Consider the following 24,963-nt stretch of genomic DNA (forward strand, 5'->3'; position numbering starts at 1 on the left):
TTACGGTTATAACTTATTTGTCCTCTAAATTTTAAAACTAAATTTGCTTTTATCCACTATTAATACAAGTCTGCTGTAGACGTCCGAATGATGGGCAAAAATATACTGATGAGTTTAATGAAGTTTATTGTACATCACACAAAAGATGAAGCGTCAGTTTTACTCCAGAAAATCACTGTAAGAGCTGAATAAACACAGTAAAAGAAGTGCACATTAAAGTCTTATCCATAAACTCTAGGGCTGTAATCTCCCAGTCGATTAGTCGATTATTTGGTCGATACGTTCTGGCTCGACCAAAATTCTGATTGGTCAATTTTTTGCCGCGTTCATTTCATCAGTTTTGCCCATGGTTTTGCCGCGTTCATTTCATCAGGTGGAAAGCACTAATTGCTAATGGGGGTGTTTTCAGAGCACCCCTGTTTCAGAACACCCCCCTTGTTTTCACTTCTTTTGGATTAGCCCAACCCACTGGAGAAGAGCGACAGATTGAAGAAAGTAGGCTACTAGAAGGTTTGCTGAATATTATTTAATTGTGAGAGCGTTTAATTCATGGTCATTCAGTCCTCTTCTACCATATCAACAAAGACATCGGCAGTGTGGCAGCATTTTTTTTAAAGTTAATAGTCTATTCGTGTCTCAGCCGCGAAGCTGAGCTCCACAGAGCGGCTGAAATGATAGTGTCTGACAGTTATTATAATAGGCCACATATAACAAAAACAATTGTCTAAATTATGTTGCATATTCCTCAAAAGTTCTTGTGATGATATCACTAGTTGACAACATAGTACTATTTTCGGAAATCATAGGCTATGATATTGCGCAGGTGCACGTGATGCAACGCTGTCAGAGCCGACAGACTCCTGTGTCAGACTCATTTCAGTGCAAAATAATTAGGTCAAAAATGATTTAATATACTGTAAATAGCCTACTAGTTTTTTATGTTTATTTATAATTCATTTAGGCGGATAACAAGGCTACCACGTACTGCGCACAGTGCGCAGCTAATTAATTTAACGTTTTTTTTCCTAACGTAATTTTTAGTCGATTTTTAGTCGAAAATGTCAGGTCTTCAGTCGACCAAGATTTTCTTTGGTTGATTACAGCCCTAATAAACTCTCTCTCCCTTTCATTATCATCAACATACACAGCGAATTACACAAAACACTTGTTACAACAGTAAACAAATATATACACACCTTCAGTGGGTGCTTAATAAACTGGTAAACTTTATATCCGTAAAACGAGATGAACTGTGATAAAGTGCGCGCTCTCCCTTCCATTACTGCCGTGATCGGTAACGTTAGGCCTATCGCTCCGGAGACTGTAAGCTGGATCACGAACGGTTGGTACAGATCCATCCTCGAGTAACAACTAGAGTAAATGAAGACTGCTATGCTCATTCTTACGTCTTATAACAAAACACCTCAGTCGCTTAGGAGACATTCTTGTCTACAGCTGCTCCGGTGTCGAAACAATGGCAGACTGTGTACAGCTCACTCAGGGCGGGTCTATGCTAATACTGCAGTGTCCATCAACAGTCGCGGGCGGGGCCTGTGCAGATCTACTTCACTTGCCCAGAATCTGAGAACGGGTTATTCTGAGACAGTGCTTATGATTTTGGAGGATTTAAAAAAAAGCACTGGGTGGATTTTCATCATTATAGGGTGGTTGTGTAGTGTACACACACTGCCAACACACATTTATGTTCAAACCATGTAAAAGTGAATTTTGCGTAATAGGTGCCCTTTAATACATTACCGGTCCTCCATGAATATGATTTCTGCCTGAGTCCCGCCGTATTCCCCATAGGCTGAGGCAAAGACAATAACTCCCATGATTCTGCGAAATCAAGGCTACACCTTTGTTTTGAATAAACGACCTCTAGTGGCAAAAAATTACATAGTGTCCCTTTAACAATAGTCTCTGTTAAAACAAACAAGCGAGGTGGGATTTATTGACATTTCTGCAGAACTTTCAGTTCCCACGTGACCTGGGCCTGGTTAGAAATATTACAGTATGGGGAGTCACTTGGATAGGCAGATGGAGTAGACGGTTTTGTATCTTTCTCCCGCACTTTATGTTTTTCTTGACTTTATTTTTATTTCACTTTTGATCTGATCGTACTGAAGAAACTTGTATAATTTTCTTTCAATATGACCACCAAATCGACTAAACAAAGCAGGAAAGAAATACCACAGTATTAAATAACAATTTGTGTAATTTTCATGACTTTTTTATATTATTATTTTCATGACAATAAGCACATTTCCCCTCTGGACATTTTAAATGTATGTATGTAAAAAAATGTTGTCCTCAATTTCAATACAGTAATATTTAACACATTTTTATAATAATGTTATAATGTAATAATAATGTTTTTTCCAAATTAAAATCAGCATAAATTTAAATGCTTAATTGTTAAGAAAATGTAGAAATTCACATGTCATTTTAACTATTTCAATGAACTTATGTTCTGTTGAGCATGCATGTTTGATAATATTATCAATCAAGTTATAGGTAGATTTATTATAAATGTATCTCGTTGAAATAATGAGTTATAAAGCAGGCACTGGATGTGGATTGAGGGTGCAGAGTGGGCTGCTAACTGGCTGCATTGATTGGCTGCTGGCTCTGTGTGTGTGCAGCGTAGTAAATGCGGCGCTTGATGATACACCGCCCTCTTCTCTCCTGCAGCTAGCGGCCGTATGTAGCGGGACAGCCTGCTGGAAAGCACATTATTCCCTCCCTCCGAGCTCCCATACAGAACATGTGCATTCCCCTAGTCTCTTGAAATCGTCGTTGTCGTACGTCTATGTGATTCCCAATTGTTCTCATGAGCCTGCTAGGTGGCTACAAGAAAAAGAGCAGTTATGATGGCTACGAATCTTTGCAGCTGGTCGATAGCGGCGGAGACTTGTGCACCGGGGGACGAAGCGGCGGCGGCGGCGGCAGCGGTTTGACTGCAGTGACCCTCGGCAGCGTTAAGACAGGCCCCGCGCGGCAGGACGACTACAGCACCATGGACAGCTCAGGTAAGAAAACCGCGTCTACCGGATGGCGCTTGCAGGCCAGCCGCTCCTTCTTTTGATAGACACCAAACAACCTGTCCTGTGTTTTGTTTTTAAGTCATGCTGATTTCCTGTTAGAATCCTCGGTGGTAGATTAAATATTAGTTGTCATGTCCGCCGGAAGCATGTGCTTCGTGTCGTCTGTTCGTGTGCTGTGTCATGACAATTGATCAAAGCCACAGAGCTGGCGTATAGGAAGCTACATTGAAACTACTTTGATTGTTAGTTGACATATCAGCTATTGAAATTCGAGTTTGTGAACTAGATATATGTGCATAGACGTTTGTTGTTGCCTCATATATTGGTGTCCTATGCAGTTATGCAATTTTCTTTGGACGTGCATGTAGTTGGGCTTACTGCATGTAGTTTTATATGAATTATAGGATAGTAATATCTAAAACAGAGTTTGGATGTCTGTATTATAATAATGGGATTGCTCCTGTTTTACTGCAGTGATCTGGGATGAAAGGTGGCCTTCAAGACTGAGACATGAGGAAGAGCTAGTGTCAGGTTCTTGTAGTCCCAGCTGGTGTCTGCTGCGGTCTGGTGTTTTTGCACGTGTGTGAGAGAAAACAAAATTATATAGCCTACGCTCAAATTGTTTTTGTTAAATTTACAGTAAAAAAGAGAGAGAGAGAGGGAGAGAGAGAGCAGTACTTGCCAGAACTTAAAAAATAAATAAATAAATAAAAACACAGTGAAGATGCTACAAGCATTACATGATGGCACTTTTGGTCATTATATATTTTAGAGTTCCTACATAACGTTATATGTCATAAAATTACATAATGTTAATGTTAAAGTCTGTTAATTTCTGTAAAATAACAACACATTGCATTATGATTTAAAACAAGTTAATCAAAAAAAGCCTTTCCGATTAAAAGTACTGTATAGAAATGGCACCAGATAAATAATTCAGATAATAATTAAACGATTATAATTTACATCAAAGATCTACTCTCACAATATAACTGATAACATAACCGAAGAAACACAACTTTGTAAATAATATCTAAACAGATGTGATGGATTTTGAAGGAAAGCAACTTTCCCCAATGATTATAAGGCAACACTTGTTTTCCTTTATATGAAAGCTATTTCAACATGTCTTAAAAGTATGCACATTGCTTTTTTATTTTTTATTTTTTTACAGTAAAACCTCTTTTAAAATACAATGCTTTCTTTTCTTATATGGCATGGCTAACCATTTGCCAATTACCAATTGTTTCTTATGTCTTTATTGAAAAGACAGTTCTGGCAGGTCACTTACAATGAACTATAACAGCATAGTTTTCATCATAAAGCAGGACCAGCTTACTTTAGTGTTGTTGGAGTGTTGTGAGGCATTGCTGGGTTGTTGATTCTGTGACTGCTTCATTGCAGTGGCAATGTTTTCAGCATGAAGCCTAGTCACAGTGCATTTAGAGTGAGATTCTAATATAAGCTCATTTTAGAGAAAATGCTGACCTTGATCAAACCTCTGTTCATTTAGTTCCATAATTATTCACTTTGAATTTAATTAATTTAATTTTGAATGTTTTAAATTGCTGCTTGTAAAGACAGTAGCTTTTTGTATGAGCCTGTAGGTAATCTATAATTGAAAAGCCAGCCGGGTCTTGTAACAAGACACACAAGCACACAATTATACACACAAACACACACAGGGGGCTGTACATCACAGGGCAACTCTCTGTGACTCAATTCTGCTGAATTAAAGGAGCAAAAGAAAGGAGGATTGTGGTAGAATAGAGAATAAAAGAGCAAATGTGTTAGAAAACCCATTCTTTTATATTACAAATCCACTGATCTGATCTTTGTGGTCAGGACGGCCCCCTCTCTCATGACACATACATACAAGCGCTCTTGGGCTCTTTGTGCGATTAAAAGGAACATTAGTAGGAGTTCAGAGACTCTGTGTTCTGTGAGAAGGGCAGCCTTGAACTTTGAAGTCAACTACATTCATGCGTATTTGCTCACTCAGAATAGAGCTCCTCTGTACCTTAATGGCAAGTCTGACAGGAAGCCCACTCTCTGGCCGGGTCCACTACTAAAACAGTGCCAGGCCACCCTGCTTTTCTAGCTACAACAACAAGTTGGAGGCAGGAAAGTGCTGACAATTTGTATTTCTTAAAGGAACACTCCACCGTTTTTTGAAATAGGGCTTATTCACATTCTTTCATACATTTAGATGCATTTTTGTCTCAGTGCATGCATTGTTTTAGTTTGACAGGGTCGGCGCTAGCTTAGCTTAGCACAATGAATGGAATCCTTTGTTGCCAGCTAGCATGTCCTGAGTAAAAGTGATTAAAAAAAAACAAAAAAAACACGTAATTACTTCTTGTGGCCTGCGTATTCACAACGAGTACAAATAGCGATGCAGATTAACACTAGGTGATTTCCTAGGCAGATATTTACTTGGGACTGTATTATGGGGAAGCACAGGCGAATCACAGCTACTTAGGCGAAGCACTGCTACTTGGGCGCAGAGATATCACGCAACACATGAAATCCCACGACTTCCGTCAACATACCGGCGTGAATAGTAGCTGCCTGGCTATTTTCCCAACAGTACATGAATGGCGATGAACATGGCTGATTTTGTGTGAGCCAGAACCATACCTATATGTACAAGAGTTTACAGAAAATTTGTGGAAATAGAACGACAGGAGGAGGTTGTGATCGCTCAACAGCCCGAGGACGTGAGGATGAGAGCCAGCACGAACTGGTGGTGTGAATGTGGGGAAATATGCCAATCTATCCCGACTGAAATAGTGTCTGTGCTGTGGAGAGTGGGACAAGTTTTTGCCATCGATGACCAGGCTCAACGCGTCAGATCAAGATGAGCGTGCCCACAGTTGTGTCACAGCTACCGAGGATTTCACGGCGCTGATCCATCCGGCAGTAGCTACTCGATTTTTTTTTCCGGTGTGATAAAGTGAACTGGAAAAAACGCCCCACGCCGAATAGACCAAATGGACAGCTGTCCACAGAGTAAGTGATTATTTTAAACATGACACATGTATAGTAAACTGCTTGTAGCCTTCTCCTCATAGTAGTTATACTAAAACTCCCGAGTCAAAAGAACCAGGCTAACTCGGTGAGAGAAATATAGCTAACTTAGCCCTCAGTCATTTCATTTTACAGGTAACGATTTTATTTTAGTTTGGTTGTTCATGCTAAACAGGTTGAATTCAACATGAGGTTACACTAGAGGAGGCTAACGTTATTTGAACCGTAGTCTACATACAGCTTCTCAGCATCTATCTTACAACCGAATAAAGACACAGATTAACATAAGGAAGAGTAATAAAAGACAACTTACATGTGCACTTTGTTCTGCCTGTGCTTTGAAAATAGATGGGATGGGACAGCCGTATGTTTCAGACGTAGTACCGTCTTTCTGGGCCCATATTCCATTTTTTCAAAGTAACTTAGTCCTCCGGTGCAAAACGCTCTTCGCAAACACGATACTGTTTGATTTTGTAAAGAGGCGTTGAAGTACAGATCTCCAGAGTAGCTAGCCATTTATTTCTCAGTTCCACATTCGATGGAATTCTGTGAAACATTACATTCGTGTATGTCCTTTGCTTGTTCTCACAACCTTTTGCTACGCAGGTAATTACCATGTTTGCTGTAACTGTAGCTGTAACTTCTCAAAAAAAAACAAAACAAAAAAAAACAATCCAAAAGCGAAGACACTCGGTGCAGGTCACGCGTGTTGTTCTTCTTCTTCTGTGTTTTGACTCGTTGCACGCCGGTATGTTGACGGAAGTCGTGGGATTTCATGTGTTGCGTGATATCTCTGCGCCCAAGTAGCAGTGCTTCGCCTAAGTAGCAGTGCTTCGCCTGTGCTTCCCCCTAATATAGTCCCAAGTCAGTATCTGCCTAGGAAATCGCCTAGTGTTAATCTGCATCGCTATTTGTACTCGTTGTGAATACGCAGGCCACAAGAAGTAATTATGTGTTTTTTTGTTGGTTTTTTTATCACTTTTACTCAGGACATGCTAGCTGGCAACAAAGGATTCCATTCATTGTGCTAAGCTAAGCTAGCGCCGACCCTGTCAAACTAAAACAATGCATGCACTGAGACAAAAATGCATTTACCCACCAATCTAAATGTGGGAAAGAAGGTGAATAAGCCCTATTTCAAAAAACGGTGGAGTGTTCCTTTAAAGCATATTTTTCCATTGACAGCAATTCAAAATGACATGTGTATTTGATATTATAGTAATATTGTTCTGTAGATTTTTTACCTGTGCCTGCTTTTTTTTTGGAGGCCCTTACAAGCGTGAACAAGACTTTTTCCTAGTCTGCTACCTATAATTACACATCTAAGCATGAAGCAAAATGTAAAAAACACGGGCACATACAGAAGACGTGTATATTCTAATCATGTTTCTGATCCTTGTGAGAATTATTTCCCCCACAGAATGTTTCATCTCAGCACATTTGAACACACTGAACACTACTCACTTACAACTGCAGCTCTTTAGAGTGAAATACATTTATTCTGAGTGCATATGTGTTCGGCTGGAGGGAAGTGATCTTAAATGAACATAGAAATGTCTGTAAATTACTGTTTTAGTGTCACGGCAGGATATGGCAAGGAGAGAAGAGTTTGCAGCTTTAACTTTTATTTAACAAAATAAAGAATACAACTAGAAACGAAACACAGCAACAGGAGAATGCAAGTAAACACAGGAAAGCCAGAACATACAAATTAAAAGTCCAAGGAACAGAAACAGAAACTGAAACCAAAACCAAATGTTACAATGGGTTACAATTCCACTAATTGTTTGTAACCCATTTTGTAGTATATGAAATGGATTTTGCCATGAGCTCACAGTTAAATTGAGTTTGGATTTGTACATACAACTTATTGTATCCTCTTTGAGAGATGAGGGAAAACAAATCAGTAATTTATTAAAAGTAATGTATTAAAATCAGGAATTTATTAGAGGTTCTGATAAATTGCTTTGCTTTGCTTAAAAAATGCAATACACAAAACATAGGAAGTTTCGCCACTAGAGGTTGCTTATTCAAAACAATAACAACGGTGTAGCTTGATGACGATGTGAATGAGTGTGGAATCATGGGAGTTGTCGTCTTTACCTCCACAGCCGATGGAAAATCATGTTCATGGATGAGCTAATGTATTCAAGTTTTATTAACGTTACTATGATATGAAGCAGAGCGGGGCCGAGAGCTTTCACATCAATCGAAATTTCCGGAATTTCACCGGCCCCACTCCCAATCCAGTGCCCAGCCAGGAACCTCCAGACAGTGAGGAACGGCAGCATGAGCCCACTGCAGACAGGCATGCACCATGAACTATTATTTTGATTCTGGAGAGGAGGATCCCCTACTCCCTTTAATCCCTCCCGAGCCTGTCTACTGTATTTTGGATGAGATGGTCCCACCCAGCCTCCTTCTCCCACCTCCTCTCCATACATCTGCCTTGAATTTTTTGTTTTTCGCCAGTCCCTCTGTTCATCATCAGTCCCTTCTCCAGCCCTCATCCACGCCTATTACCGCTGCTATCACTGTCCCATCATCCCCTCAGTTCCTCATCAGCCTCCTCTCAGTGGTGCGGCTACACCTGGGGCCCGCTGTGAGCCAGCTTCTCCTGGGCGTGGAAATCCCGTGGCTCCACCCCCGGCCTCAGATCCCGTCATGCCACCTCGGCCCATTGCCCTGACTCCTTCACCTTCCTCCCTTGAATCCAACAGTAACCTTTGAGCATTCGGTTCCGCTGGTTCCTCTGGACTCATTCGGACCATCGGCTCCCCCTAGCTCAGACATCGGCATCATTTCACTACAGACTTGTGGGCTGTTCGCTGCTCTCCGGCCCTCCACCCCACGGCTCTATTTGGCTCCTCCTTCGCTCAAGCTACGCCTCAGCCCTCAGTTGCTCCAGCATTGCTGTAGCTCCTATGTGGACTCAGGGACCATCAGCATCACTCTGCTCCTTCGGCTGTCTGTCTGCGCCTAGGGCTCCACCTCCATCGGCTCCGTTACCTTCACTCGTCCCCAGGGTGGCGTGGAGACCCTCACTACCATGGCTCCTCCCTCCATTAACACAGGCTGTGACCTGGAGTGCCATCCAGCTGTTTCTGCCATGTCCCCAAGGCCATCCCCTGCGGGATCACACCACCATCTGCATCTCCCTGGACTGCCCTCTGTTTCAGGGAGCGAAATGTCACAATATAACCGTTTGGACTCAGTTGCACTATTTCCTGCCACTAGTTTGTTGTCTACAGAAATAAAACCAGAAATAGAGGGTAACAGACTGCATGATGGAAACAGAGTTAATTTCGGCTGTAGAAAACAGTGTAATTGTTCAGCTGAAGTAAAAATATATAACATTGCTCTAGTGTTTTGGGATATTTTAATCCAAAAATCGTACATATTGTACCTTTAAACGTTTACAAAGAATATGTGATGACTGTCACAAATACAATTCAAAGAAATTATTTTTTGTACGAATCGGCTGAATGAATGATTCGTTGACTCTATTTTTCTATTTATTTCCTATCTATTACTACAGTAGATATCAGTGTTAAGATCCAAACAGCAGCAGCGCAAAGATTTTAATTTTGAAAGCACATTAGTGTGATGGTATCTGTCACGTGTAGACACGAGATACATGACGCAGAATTTCTAACAAAGATACTTTAATAAACACAGAGAGTTTAACCAGGAGAATACACAAAGAATAATCACATTCACCACACTAAATCACAACGAGAACTGACAGAGGACTGAACAAATTAGGAAGTACTTATACATAGAGAACTCAACTAGATACAGCTGGGATTATTAAAGTGTTAATAGATGGTGATTTGAAATCAAGATTGCTTTCTTTTAAGGAATTAAACTCTACTATGTACGAACAATTTCCGAAGGTTTTATCGTTACGCCAGAAGGCAGCGACAAGAAACTTTATGAGTGTGTCACTGAATCATTCGCTCAAGCAATTAGTTCAAAAACAATAATTAATTCAGTAACAAAACAAGTAAGTGAGTAATTAATTCAAACAAATCATTTAAAGTTTTATTCTACATTATTTGGAACTATTTTCATTGACAAATTAAAAATAGACACATATTATACTTGTAGGCCATAGTTTGTTTCATAAAACCCTGAACCTCAGTCATGCTCATGTCTAAAAGGGAGCAAAAACCAGCAGACCTTCCAACATATAGTAGAAAGTTCGTAGAGGACACCATATAGCAACAAAGGGAGGACCACATATTTTTGTCCATCAATTGTATGACAAACTTCCATAGTACGTAAACTGACTAGCTGAGGGACTGTATTATAATTCATTAGAATGCGGATGCAGGACATTGTTTGACCACCCAATATTGTAGCCTGTCTACATACTGATGAGAATTGCCAGACGTGTGTGTGTGCGTGTACATGAGGTGAAATCTGTAGCTGAGTGGGAGGTAGAAATCTGTAGCTCACTTTCACACAGCTTCATACCAACAAGTCAAGTCACCTTTATTTATATAGCTTTTTATACAATAAAGATTGTTTCAAAGCAGCTTTACAGTGATAACAGGAGAATGATGCATTTCTGCTGCTGTTCATCTATAGTCAGTTCATTGTTGATTCAGTTCCGTTATAAATACCATCATGATGATACCATCATCATCTACAGCACATTTGGCTCAAAAGGCATCTGTACAGAGTATACAGTAGCATTTATTATAGATTAGCCTATTTATGATGACTCCTGTATTTCATATAATGAATTTGTGAAAGTACCTAGTTTAGAAGAGAAGGTGGTGGACTGGCTTTAGTTTTGAGTGTACAGTAACTACAGACCCTTTCCAAAAAATTAGAATATCATGGAAAAGTTTATTTATTTCCATAATTCCATTCAAAACGTTAAACTTCCACAGATTATAGATTCAGGGCCCACAACTTAAACGATTTCAAGTATTTAGTTGTTTATTTGCACATAATTTGGGCTTCCAGCTCATAAAACCCACGAAAACAGGATTTCAAAAAATTAGAATATTACATGAAATCACACAGTAATTACACAGTGATACCATGGTCATTGAACCAGGTTTTGGTTCTTTTGGCAGTGTGGGCAGGTGCAAATCCTGCTGGAAAATGAAGTCAGCATGTCCATAAAGCTTGTCTGCTGAAGGAAGCATGAAGTGCTCTGAAAATGTCCTGGTAGACGGCTGCGTTGAGTGGACAGCACAGTGGACCAACACCAGCCGATGACATGGCTCCCCAAACCAACACAGACTGTGGAAACTTCACACTGGACTTCAAGCATCTTGGATTGTGTGCCTCTCCATTCTTCCTCCAGACTCTGGGACCTTGGTTTCCAAATGAGATGCAAAATTTGCTCTCATCAGAAAAGAGGACTTTGGTCCACTGTGCTTTATTAAATCCAGAGTCAACATCTACCAGGACATTTTCAGAGCACTTCATGCTTCCTTCATTTTCCAGCAGGATTTGCACCTGCCCACACTGCCAAAAGAACCAAAACCTGGTTCAATGACCATGGTATCACTGTGTAATTACTGTGTGATTTCATGTAATTTTCAAATTTTTTGAAATCCTGTTTTCGTGGGTTTTATGAGCTGGAAGCCCAAATTATGTACAAATAAACAACTAAATACTTGAAATCGTTTAAGTTGTGGGCCCTGAATCTATAATCTATGTAAGTTTAACGTTTTGAATGGAATTATGGAAATAAATAAACTTTTCCATGATATTCTAATTTTTTGGAAAGGGTCTGTATATTTACAAGGGAAACTAAACCTTCAGATTAACACGATCAGCACATGCTTTGATATTGAGTTTCCTTGGTGATCAGTGCCACTGCAGCATTAGACATCTGCCCGATTGATGCGGCATGTTTGACAGAGAATAGTGTTTTCATGGTAGTCTGCATGCTAGTCATTGTATAAGCATGTACTGTATAATGTGCAGTCATGACTATTGTTTAGCCGAGTTTATACACTACCATTCAAAAGTTTGGGGTCATTAAGATTTTTTTCTTAAAATAATATTTTTATTCAGCAAGGATGCATTCAATTATTTAAAAACGATAATTAAGGCTTTCATGTTATTACAACATATTTTTATTTCAGATAAAGTATGTTCTTTTGAACTGTATTCATCAAATAATCCTGAAAAAAACTTTTCCACAAGAAAAATCACAGTTTTCACAAAAATATTAAGCAGCACAACTGTTTTCAACATAGATAATAATAAAAATGTCAACTTTTGAATAGTGTTTATATCATCAATATACCAGTCTATCACTAGTCATGACGTGTAAAATGCGTGTTTGTGGTGTCCCGTCTGCATGTATGTTGTAAGATATGAAATTCTGCTCATTTGAAGGCCCTCCGTCTCCAGATATGGACGGGAACTATGGAGGGGGACTTCTGGATATGGTGAAAGGAGGTGCTGGAAAGTTCTTCAGCAACATCAAGGACAACCTCAAAGACACCATCAAAGACACCTCTACCAAGGTTATGAACCAGGTGGCCACGTAAGTCCTCATGGTTAATTTGTGTGTAGGTTAGGTTTTGTGTACCCACAAGGAATCACCAGCATTGTCCTCAGAAAACAGCTTGTTAAATATACCAAATAGTGTTGCTCAGTATAAAAACAATAAAAGTCCAAACAAATTTGAGTTTTGTGCATGTTTGCACTTGTGTTTATGTGTAAGACTTCAAAGAAAACAGAGTCAAGGTCTTTCAATAGAGTGACCTACTTTTGCGTAACGAATGTTACTATTAATAGATCAAGATTTCTCAATCTAATGACTCTGTTTAGGTATGTGTGTGTTTGTATTGGCATAAGAAAAGAAATGGCCACTCGCACAGTGATGGTGTTGTTTTTTTACAACACGGCATCTGATCTCTCTGAGAATTGACATAAGTATTTAAGTGTTTAACTTATAAACCTTCATAACCATCATCACTATCATCAACTGAATAACAGACCTGAGACAGAAAGCTGCTTGTTCAGCAGGAAACCCCTGTTTACTCTTTGTCATGGTTGTGTGTTTTGTGACCCAGCTGGTGTGCAGTTATCCAGAGGATACTCTGGTGATGCATGGAATAGCTGAGCTTCCAGAACTTCTGAACTATTCATGTGCGTTTATCACTCAGCTGAAAGGAAAGCATTCAACACAAATGGGTAGACATAGCACGAAGTTCTTATGTAATGTAGCATTTTACCCCTGACTGACCCAGAAGCAGATCAGATCCACCAGGTTACTTAGGGTGCTCTTAAGTCAGAGAGCATTATTAAACTCAGTGAAAATTAAATGTAGGTAACCAATAATATTGCTATTAATATTTTGTCTAATATATTAAATCATGATTGGGACATGAAAATGTACTGAGTAATAACCTTGCTAATTAATGAAAGAAAAACAAGTCTCCCCTCAACTCTGTGTGCTTTTCTCTTACACACACAATTATATTGATAATAATTAAACAAGCTGCTATTTACACCACTGTGCAAAGGGTGAATGACACGCACACACACACACACACACACACACACACACACACACACACATATACAGACCACTGCATAAACACTCACACACAGACAAACTGTAGACTACTGGTGTATTTCATTCACCTCTTGCACAGAGACTTAGAATAGTAGCTTATTTACATATGATCCCATTAGAAGGATTTCACGCTTCAGCAGATTACACAGGTGATTTGGGTGTTGTGTAATGTGGTCCTCTATGTCTAGAATACAGTTAGATGACTCAAAAACATGAATATACACTTCTGTTAAAAAGTTTGGGGTCAGTAAGATTTTTTAAATGTTTTTGAAAGAAGTCGCTTATGCTCAACAAGGCTGCATTTATTTGATCAAAAACACTGAAAAAATGCACGGGTTACAAATGTAACCTAGGTTCCCTAAGAAGGGGAACGAGACACTGCGTCTGCTAAGACGCTATGGGAAACGCCTCCGCATGACCGGTGTCTGAAGCATGTGTCTAAACAAGACAATTGTATTGGCTGACGACAGCCTACCAGTGCGACCGTGAGTATAAAAGGGCGCCTGAGGAACACATCATCCTTTGTCTGAAGGAGACGTAGCAGGGACCACGAAAGCATGGCAGTGAGAAACAGTGTGTCGTTCCCCTTCTCAGGAAACGTCCTGGTTGCGTATGCAACCCACGGAGGACGTAGTCGACGTCGACTGAATGGGATCACGCTAGGGAGCCAATTGTCTTCGAGCATGCGAGCACGAGCAAATGAAATTTTGCGTGCGTGATTTGCATCACACACTCCGCCCCGCGGAGCGGGTATAAATACGGAAGTGGATGCACGCACTAGTTGCTTTATGCTGAGGAGCCGTGAGAACTCGGTCAGCGGTGGTCCAGCTATAGTGGCAAAGGGACTACGTCCTCCGTTCCCTCTTTCAGGGAACGGTGGGTTGCATACGCAACCAGGACATTCCCTTTCAGTCGAGAACGTCAGACGTAGTCGACGTCGACTGAATGGGATCTTTAACCCTGGAAAACGCCACTAGAGCTGCCACCTTCCAGTGCCTGGGTAAAAGCCTCAAGTCCCCCCGCAACTCTGAGGCGGAGAAGGGTGAGGCTTAGGCCAGGGAAGTCGACTGCTGTTCCACAGGACCACTGGGAAAGCGTACCCTGACAAGGAAGGAAGGGACACTGCGGAAACCACATCCTGCCCGAAGGGAGGTAACATGTGGGGGATACACATATGGACTGGGCGGATGACCGGGCAGTACAACATATGGAATGTCACTCGGGCTGTCGCCCAGCCCCCAACTCTATTCAACATCTGTTCAGCGAGGCACTGTATGCCAACGACTAGGAGGAAGAGTACTCTCACTTAGGAGGAGCTCACCACCCAGGTGGCACAACGGCAACCACTTTGAAGTGGGCCAACCTCTACTTGGAAACAGCCTTCCCTTCTGCTGTCCCATAACAGACAGAGCTGGTCTAAGGTCTAGGATTTGTACTCTGATCACGTATAACCGCACTGAAGCGGACGGACAGAGAAAGCCAGGGCTGGGTCTGCCTCCTCCAGACAGCGCTTGCAGGCTCACCACCTGGTCCGTAGGAGAGGTAGGAACCTTGGGCACACATTCAGACCGGGGTCTCAACTTGTGAGAGTTAGCCGGCCCGAATTCCAGGCACACCTCGTTGACTGAAAGCTAGCAAGTCCCTACCCTCTAGTGGAGACCATGCGAGCAGAAGAACTGTTTCTTAAAAAACTGAATTTTTTAACTCACTGCCTGCGATGGCTCAGGGGCGGTCTCTGCAGTGTAGTAGCACCAGAGAAGAAGACCCAAGAGGGTAAGGAGGGGACGTAAGGCGGATATATCTCCTTGCTCACCTCAGGGACCTGACGATCAAATCGCACTCCACTTGGATTTGAATCCACTGCCTCATGATGTGCGCCATTGTAGAAGCCACAACATTTTGAGGTGGAGGGGACAGCCCTCACTCCAACCACAAGCAGTTTTTAAAGGGAGCACTGAAGTGATCGAACACCTTCAGGGTCTCCTCACGGAGAGAAGACTTGGTTCAACGAACAGGTTTGACTTCTATTAGAGGAGCAAACGTATTTCTAGAGGTTGCTCACAGAAGTGATGGTCTCTACTGCATAACAATTCTTGCGGTAGACCAGAACCTCCATGTCCCGTTCTTACTAGAACCAGACCTGGAACTTTCCAAGGTCTAGACGCGGGTGCCATCGTGCCCCATCCCTGAGAATGTGCTCAGAGGAAGGTGTCAGGAAGGCTGTCGAGAGGAGGTTGGTTGGACCAATGAGGAGCAACTTAATAAAACCTGTTCCATCTCTTCCTGATTTTAGCACCATAGTGCAAGAAGGCTCACTGGTGAACGCATTTCTGCGGGCCCAGGGCCAGCTGTGGCCAGAGTCTTTGTTGAGGGATACTCAGACAAGAGAAGAAACAACTGGCATAGGATGAGTCCAGAGGGGCAACAGACATGGCTGTGCGGCCCCAAAGTGGTCCGAAACAGCTGGCCAGCTGGGGATGGAGTCTCCACTGTATCTGGACCGGAGGCTGTCATGAGGCTTGTGAGCGGCACGATTGAGCAGGCCAGAAAATAACGTGATCCCATTCAGTCGACATCGACTATGTCCTCCGTTCTCGACTGAAAGGGAACTTAGGTTACATTTGTAACCCGAGACATTTTCTTTCGAATGTAACTCGCACTGTGTCTGGCTAGATGCTATGGGGAACAAATACCCACTCCACCATCCTGAGGGGAATGCATGCCCTTTTGGCGGTGACTAAGCACTAACAAAGCTGATTCTCCTGACTTTAGTGTCAAAACCAGATTCCCCAAAGGTACGCTCCAGCAAGCTGTCAGTGCCTATGTTTACATGCACACTTTTTGTTTCAATCTGAGTGAATTCATTCCGATTGATGAATCCTGTAGTGCTTACATGAATGCTAAATAAATTGTTTGGGTTGATATGCGCATGTGCACTCACAGTCCTTTCCAGTTTCAGTTTTCAATCCGATCAAGTGTTTACATGTTCTCTCGATTGGATTAGAAAAGGAATAAACCACCCCTTTCAAGCCGATCGAAATTTCATTCAGATCAAGCTCAGTCGAATCGATCAAGCTGTTTACATGAAGGCTTTTCAGTCTGATTGAGCCGGCAATCCGATTACTAATGGATTATTTGGTTGCATGTAAACGTAGCAAGTAACATTATTCCCTTCGGCCACTGCCCAAGCTACATACCCTGTAAGAGGAAAGTCCTCGCAGGGCCAAGCGGTAGGGCTCGGCCCTAGGCTTGGAATTATTTACTTACTGAAAAATTCCTTTAAGGGAATTGCAAAGAGACCCTGGCCTGTCACTTCAGGGGGATTTAAAAGCATCAATCCCTAGGATCACCAGGGAGGCTGACCCCTGCCATTCTAGCCTAGTCAGCCTACAACCTGTCTGCCTATGAAGAATCTCTTGATTCAGCACTCTCACAAAGGCCTCCAATGAGAGGGTATTGCAACAGGCAGTAACCACTTCACACCAGATTCCAGAGATGCAAGTCCTAGAAAGCAGAGACTCAGCATATCGACCCTCCAAGTGGGGCGAGTAACTCTGCTCAGCCCGAAAAGGGGTTCTTCAGGACTTGTAGAGCACTAAAGTAGCTTTGGGGGAGCAGAGTACTCTACATGATGACCCTGTAGAATGAGAGGAGTACTGACTGGCTCACTGACTATGCTTATCAAGGAGGTCCTCTGAAAGTCCTTAAACAGGCTCTAGAGAGCAAGGTACTCTGCATACTGACCCTCTAAACAAGGGGAGTACCAAACTTAGCCTACAGATTTATCTCAAGGAGGCTCACAGAGAGCTTAACAACTTGATACTGCTGATTGTATGGAATTCTAGGGAGCGAAGAACTCTGCATAACGACCCTCTAAGTGGGGGGAGTACTAGCTAAAACATTAGACTTGACTTATCACGGAGGCTTGCCTTACAAGCAAGCTCAACCTAAGAGAGCTCAGCTGGAAAAAGGGGGCTCTGATGGGCGGAGGCCTCAACAGGATGACTCTCTAGATCAAGGAGGCTTAACTTCGTACTATACTAGGGACAGCCCTACCAAGGGGACTCCTAGAGAATCATGCCACTGGACATTGTTATCCAAGCGGAGCTCAGGGATTGCAAACCTCTGCAGGAAGGCTATCTAAATGAGAGGAGGTAATACTAACTCACACTAAGGCTGCTTAACAAGCCATGTCACTCGATATAGCCAATATTAGGAGAACAGGCCTTTAGCAAAGAGAGCCAGGCCATTTGAATTCACTATCCCAGTGGTTAGCTCAAGGGAGAGGAGGCTTCAACCAAATGACTCTCAATAGAAGAGACGAAAGCCTAACAACACTGTCTAAAAGCAGCCAATTCTAGTTTAAGAAAGAGCTCTAGATAGTGGAGGTCTCAACTGGATAATTCTCTTGAATGAGAAGAGGCCTGACTACAATACTCTAAGGAAGACGTCCTATCAGGGGGCTTACTGAAAACCATTCCACTTGGAACATCATCATCTAGTTGTAACGCTGAAAAGTGAAACTGACTCTCCAGAGTGAGAAGAGGTCTAATCTCTCAATATCCTAAAAACGGTTTTATCAAGGAGGCTCACAGAAAGCCTTGCCACTCTAAACCGCTAACCTGGAGGGCTCAGAGGAGAGAACCTCAGCAGGGTCAATCCACAGTCATGAAGGCTTATAAAAATGAGCTCTAATGAGTGGGGGCCTCACCAAGACAATTCTCTAAAATGAGAGGACTAGTTAATTTCAGTGCCAAACCATGTGGAGCACTAGAGAGGTCTCAGCTGGAAGCTCTCAACAAAACGAGAGGAGACCTAGCAACACTAGATGTACTTACAAACTTTCCAATGCCTCGTTTTATGAGTACAGAACCTATTTGTACTACTGTATAAGTTTGGTACCATTCTGGGCATTATTAGTGGGGTAATTTACGAGATACAGCCTAGGATCCATTAGCGTCTGCACTAAGCCATCCGGCTGATATTTCAAAATAAGCTCTAACTTTAATAATGTTCAACCAAGGGAAAAAAGGCTTCTGTTTGGCTCGAGGTCATGGTGCAAAGGACCCTAGGTTGATTTTACTCCGAACCATCCCTTTAAGGACTGAGCGTGAGTGCTCTAGCCAAAACAAACAACACAAAGGTCTTGTGCATGGGTCACCAAACTAAGGCCCGCGGGCCGACTCAGGCCCGCCACCACCCTTTGACTGGCCCCCCAGCCCCTCTGCCCCCCACTACTTGAACCAGCCCTATAAGGCAATCCCCAAAAGTCGTCATGGACGGTACGTCATGGTACGGGCGTCACGGTTTGGTGCATACATTTACACGGAGAATACACGGTATAAAAATAAGTAAAACTCGCGTGCAATTTTATTAATGTAATGCGGAACTACTGTTAGATACGCGGATTCTTTAGGGACACCTAATCTGTAGCTCCGCCTTAGCTCTGAAGCAGGCTTCGATGTAAAGATTGCTATGCTGGAATATGTTGAGAGAGAGGTGTGGGCGCGATCGAAAAGTTGTAAAGTGTTTACTTATATTTGTGTGCGTGCGTGTGTGTGTGTGTGTGTGTGTGTGTGTGTGTGTGTGTGTGTGTGTGTGTGAGTGAGAGTGTGTGAGGCGCGGCCGCGATTGAACAGTGGAAACATAAAAACATACTCCGTCATTCAGTTTATACAGGACATCAATCAAACTGCAAAGTGTTTGTTACTGTTAATTAAATTTTTGAGGAAAACAAATATATTAATCTGAAATGTAGCAGATTAATTTTCAATTCATTCAGGTACAATTACCAAACATATCAAGGTATTTTTATTAATTGAATTAATAAACTAATTATATAAAACTATTGTCAGTGCACTACAAATAAACTGGTTCTATGCTTTTACTTTATTAATATAACTTATTTAAAAAAAATACAAGGCTTAAGACATTTATTTTTCTTTTGGTGGTCCAGCCTGAGACATGCACAAGCCTTCTGCATTTTTGTTTTGCTTTTCCCTCCATTGTGTCGAACTCGTACCGAACCGTGATGTCTGAACCGAGGTATGAACCGAACCGTGACTTCTGTGTACCGTTCCACCCCTAAAAGAGAGTGCAGAGTTTTCAAAGAATAGTGGACCAACGATTATTTGTGAAGAATAACTTTAATTAAAACAAAGTGTGAAGACTCGATTACAACTTTTGAAAACCACTAGTAAAGATAAACAAATATGTGCCAGGAATCAAGTGTTGATATAGTAGTGTGGATATAGTAGTTTTCCTCAGGCATCCTTTTATCCCTTACTAACAGTCGCACTGGTAGTGACGTCATAGGCTGTCGCCGGCCAATACAATTGTCGCGTTTAGACGTGCTTCAGACACAAGTCACGCTTAGGTATTTCCCATTCGTCTTGCCAGACACAGTGCGAGTACCCATTCAAAAGGAAACCGTAATATTGGGAAATATTCTGGTTATTTAAGCTTAATAAAGCTTTGTAAATTTCCTACCGTAAATATATCAATAAAATATTTTTGTGAGTGGATGCAGCAAAATGCAAACATAAATGGACAACTTTAAAGGTGATTTTCTTAATGTTTAGATTTTTTTTGCACCCTCAGATTCCAGATTTTCAAATAGTTGTATCTCAGCCAAATATTGTCCAGTCCTAACAAACCATACATCATTGGAAAGCTTATTTCTTTCAGATGAGGTATAAATCTCAGTTTAAAAAAATTGACCCTTGTGACTGGTTTTGTGGTCCAGGGTCGCATATATTTTTTAATTTATTCCTGTGATGCAAAGCTGAACTTTTAGTATATACTGTAAGTACTAGATGTATTTATCATTACCACAATTCTACTTTTTAGTTGAACGTTTTAAATAAAATGGGTTATAAATCTACCGTATTATATTGATAAATAAGAACTTTACCATTTTTATTTAGGACATTAGAATAATTTAATGAAGTAAAAAAAGAAAAAGAAAAAATTCAAAATTGGTATGAATATATGTTATGCTGTCAATATTGAGTTTATATGTGCTCTTGTGTACAATTTAGATATACAAAAGGAGAGTTGGACATTGCTTACATCACCACACGTATTATAGGTGAGTAATGAACAATTATGTGATAGTGAATGTTGACCATGTTCGTGTACCATGGTATTTACATTTACTCCAAGGTATTTTTGTTCCTTTTTTAACTGTGGACATACGTGTTCTTGGTTTTAACTGTTGTTATATAATCAGTCAGTCAGTTTAATGTATTTGCTTATTTCTCACTCGCATGACTTTGGTCTATATGGACAGAAGTGATGTCCGGAGGGGATATTTGTTTTTGACCCTACGAGTTTGATTATTAAACCATAAAAATATAAGGAAACTAATTTATATATTTTTAAATAGTTTAAGAATGAAGCAATAACAAAACACTAAACAAGGTTAAGGTATTTAAATGATACAATGGCAGAAAAAATGCAAAATACAGCTACAGGTTTTATTTTACTATGCAAAAGAATGCATAGAAAAACAAATAGCTCACACAGAAAAAAAGCGTAAATCATACAACATAATCATCAGTTATTAATATTTTGTTGGTTCTCTCTTGTTTTTGCATGTATTCATTTCTTTTCATGATAGCCTGGCCAAAAATTATGTCCACACAATTTGGCATGTTTCATTGCTTTATCACAAATTAAACAATTGACTCCAAGTTCAACTATGAAATGTGCTGTTAAAAAATCTTTAGCAAATGTTTATTATTATTTGAATAACGGGTGAAGATGTCAATTTCCTAGGCTGGACATCATTTTTGGCCACTGTTGTCAGAGAGTTAGTCTGGTTTAAAAGCATATAAAAATGTAGTATATCAGATGCTAATATTATCATGTTTGTGTTTCAGCTATATGCACTAAATGGAATGTTTGTTTTGGCCACACTGGAAATAAGTTATAATCCTTTCCTAATTGTCCTTTTACTCTGTCAGTGATGTCATATCCTGCTGAGACGGTGGAGATGGGCTACAGGAACCACACAGAGGATATCCGTTCCTTTCTGGACTCACGGCATGCCGACCACTACACTGTTTTCAACCTGTCACAGAGGAACTACAGAGGGGCCAAGTTCTCCAACAGAGTGAGTGCAATCAGCTGCATTTCCTGAATTACATACTTTCATTTCACATTCCAGATCACTTTACAAATTAAAGTGCCTGTGGGCTAAGTAGTAAGTAGTAAGTACTTGGAAAGATTTCAATGTTGTCTTTGTTGCAGAAGAAGTCATAACTTCTTATTAAAATTTGTACGAAATGATGTGCTGATGAGGGAAATTTCAGACATAATTAAATTGCAACATACAAAGACTGAAAATCACTTTACCTTTGTTAAACATTCCATCTGGATTTCATTTAGAAATAAATTTGCCTTTAGGTCTTTGTCAGAGAAAGTTTCTCTATCATTGCTCGCTGAACTGTCAAAATGTGATCACAAACAACATCTGGGGCTTTCACCCTAAAAGTATATACCTTTTTTAACATGCATAGGCTCATCTGCATATAATTTCCATATGCATATTTCCATCAAAATATGTGATACTGCACCACATTTAATAGTACAAGAAACTAGGAAAATATGTTAAATGCAAATGTTGTCTGTGCCAATAAAAGAGAACACTGAAAAAAATATTTTCCTATTTATTATTTTCCTCTTTGTCGATGTCCATTAAAAAATGTAAAACATCCATAAAACAAGATATATTAAACATAAGCAAAATTATATAAGATGTTAGTAGCTGTTGAACGACCTGAGATTCGATAGTCGATAGTTATGTGATTAAAATCGAGTCGAAGTTGACTAATCACTGATGTTGTCATTAATAAAAACACGAGATGGGAATGCTTTGCAGTATGCCACAATTTGCAATTTATATGTAAAATAAAAATACACAGATGCTGACAGACAGCTCATAACATGTTGCAACTTGAAGGTAACAATGCAACAGTAATACTAACTACCAAAAATGATTGATGCATATGTCAGCATAACGTCTCGGGTTAAGGCTGTAACCCTTGGTCCCTGAGAAGGGAACGAGATGCTACGTCATAGGATTGGCACTTGGGAACGTCTCTGCATGATTGCATCTGAAGCACGTGTGTGAAATCAGTCCAAACGGAACGTCACGGGTGGTTGATGTCATGACCAGGAAGCTTAAAAGCACATCCGGAATAACCAACGTTAGCTTCAAAGTAGCCGAAGCAAGTCTATTACAGGGATGCAGGAAGTATGGCAGAGCGACTCAGCATCTAGTTCCTCTCTCAAAGAACAAGCTTTACGGTTGTAACCCGAGACATTCCCTTTCGAGGGAACTCGCACTGCGTCATAGTATTGATACTTTGGGAACAATATTACCCAAACCGCCATGCTTACAAGTGCCTGTCTGTGTGAATCCTGCAACCACAACTAAGACAGGAGCACCTGCAAACCATAGTCCAAGTCCAAATCATAAAACCTTACGAATGTGAGCGGAGAAGACCAGCCTGCCGTATCACATACATCTTACAGGGACACCCCCATCAATAAGGCCTTAGAGGCCACCATACTCTTGGTTGAATGAGCTCTGATAGCCAAAGGTGGAGGCTGACCAGAGACCCCATTAGCAAGAGAGATAGCCTGGACTATCCACTTAATGTCTAATTGAATGCTGTAAGTCCTTTCTTAGACGATCTAAAGCAAACAAACATAAGATTAGTTTTCCTCCATAGGGCAGCTCTGTGGACATAAGCATCCAGTGCTCTCATTGGGCACACAAGGTTCAGCTTCTCATGGTTCTGATCTCTGAAAGGAGGAGAGCAAAGGGCTTATAAGATTATAGGCCACGGCACATAAGTAGGCACCTCAGGGACATAGCCCGGTCTAGGGTATAAGAATGCCTTAACCATCAAGGCACATACAGTAGGTGACACCAACAGGGCCTGGAGGTCTCATACTGTTTTAAGAGACATGATGCCTTGAAGGAGCTGTGGATAGACCTTCTAGTACAGTGGCCAGGTCCCAGGATGGTATTCTAGCATGGCTTGCAGGCCTCAGCCTCAAGGCACCAAGGAGGAAACGTGTCACCAATGGGTTTCTCCCCAGGGATACACCAACCATGGTAGGCAGCAATGGCTGCCACGTACACATTTAGTTTGGAAGGGGATAACCCTGCTGAAAGACGATCCTGCACTGTACCAACTGGGCAGTTAACTGGGTTTCACTGTCGAATTCCACACCATGTAGTGAAAACCCTCCACTTCAATGCATACAGTTTCCTCGTGGAGGGAGCTCTGGACCTGAGGAGACCTGAGACTAGGAGTTGGGCCCCCTCAGAGGCCAAACCCACAGCTTCCGTAACTCTGGGTGGGGGTAAAGGATTGTGCCCCCTGCCAGTTACAAAAGGTCCCTCCTGACCGGAATTCTCAGGTTGGCCAGAATGGTGCTACTAGTAGTAGACTCATCCTATCCTGGCGGACTGTCTCCAGAACTCCCGGGAGCAGAGCGATTTTGAGTGAGCTCAAAATCTGCGGGAAAGAGTAAAATTATGCGCAATACGCGCAATCCCAGGCCGAAATTCAAGCCCTGTAACACCAACAATATTCATCCATAGCAAATGAAACGAGTGAGTGAGGGGAGGCAGGTTTGTGTCAACAAACTGTCGGAGAGATGAGAGAGCGATAACTCGCAGCTGGTATCCTGTATCTATTCTGCGGAAAATGAGTATTGGAAGCATTTCAGATATTTCAGTATCGATATGTATCTAAAAATTAAAAACACTACATTGCACACAGTTTATTATTTCAGATGCCTTTTTAAAAGACTACTATTGAAAAATGTAAATTCATCCCGCCAAAATGGCTAGTATGAGTGACTGCATTACACACCACTGCTGAAATCCACATGCATTTGGCGAGTCGGCAGGTGTTAATGTCAAGCCCTGTGTGGAAGTATGCATCCTTTAGATCTTCCTTTAGAAGTATACGTACTTTAGACTGCCTCAAAGGCAACATTTTGAATGACTGAATTGACTTGACTGAATGATTAAGATGGCACAAATCTAAAATCGGACGCAACCCCCATCCTTCTTTGGAACAATGAAGTTCCAGCTGTAGAACACGGATTCTCTTACGGGTGGAGGAACCTGTTCTATGGTCTCCTTGCCCAAGAGAGTTTTAACTTCCTGTTCCATTACCAGAGCCTGCTCTGGGTCTACCACTGTGAACAGAACCCTGTTAAATGGAGGCGGTCGAGACCCAAACTGGATTCTGTAGCCTCTTTCTACAGTCTGCAGGACCCAATGAAACATGTTTGGCCAAA

The 24,963-nt window shown here is 41.3% G+C and overlaps 1 protein-coding gene across 11 annotated transcripts in view; it reads left to right on the forward strand.

Moving 5' to 3' along the window:
* dnajc6 (DnaJ (Hsp40) homolog, subfamily C, member 6) overlaps nt 1-24,963 on the forward strand; it is a 48,868-nt gene that overhangs the window by 6,393 nt on the left and 17,512 nt on the right. For 3 of the 11 annotated variants that reach the window (XM_084128744.1, XM_084128745.1, XM_084128737.1), the window contains exons 2-5: nt 2,894-3,032; nt 12,447-12,597; nt 20,676-20,725; nt 21,603-21,751. In XM_084128744.1, the coding sequence (XP_083984870.1) occupies nt 3,020-3,032; nt 12,447-12,597; nt 20,676-20,725; nt 21,603-21,751 (363 nt within the window). In that variant the 5' untranslated portion in view covers nt 2,894-3,019. Of the gene's footprint in view, nt 1-1,610; nt 3,033-3,521; nt 3,627-12,446; nt 12,598-20,675; nt 20,726-21,602; nt 21,752-24,963 lie in introns of those variants that run through there. The other 8 variants (XM_084128746.1, XM_084128738.1, XM_084128741.1 and 5 more) reach the window with 6 other exon arrangements.

This window comes from Abramis brama, assembly GCF_963993115.1.
Source record: "Abramis brama genome assembly, chromosome: 11".
Taxonomy (NCBI): domain Eukaryota; kingdom Metazoa; phylum Chordata; class Actinopteri; order Cypriniformes; family Leuciscidae; genus Abramis; species Abramis brama.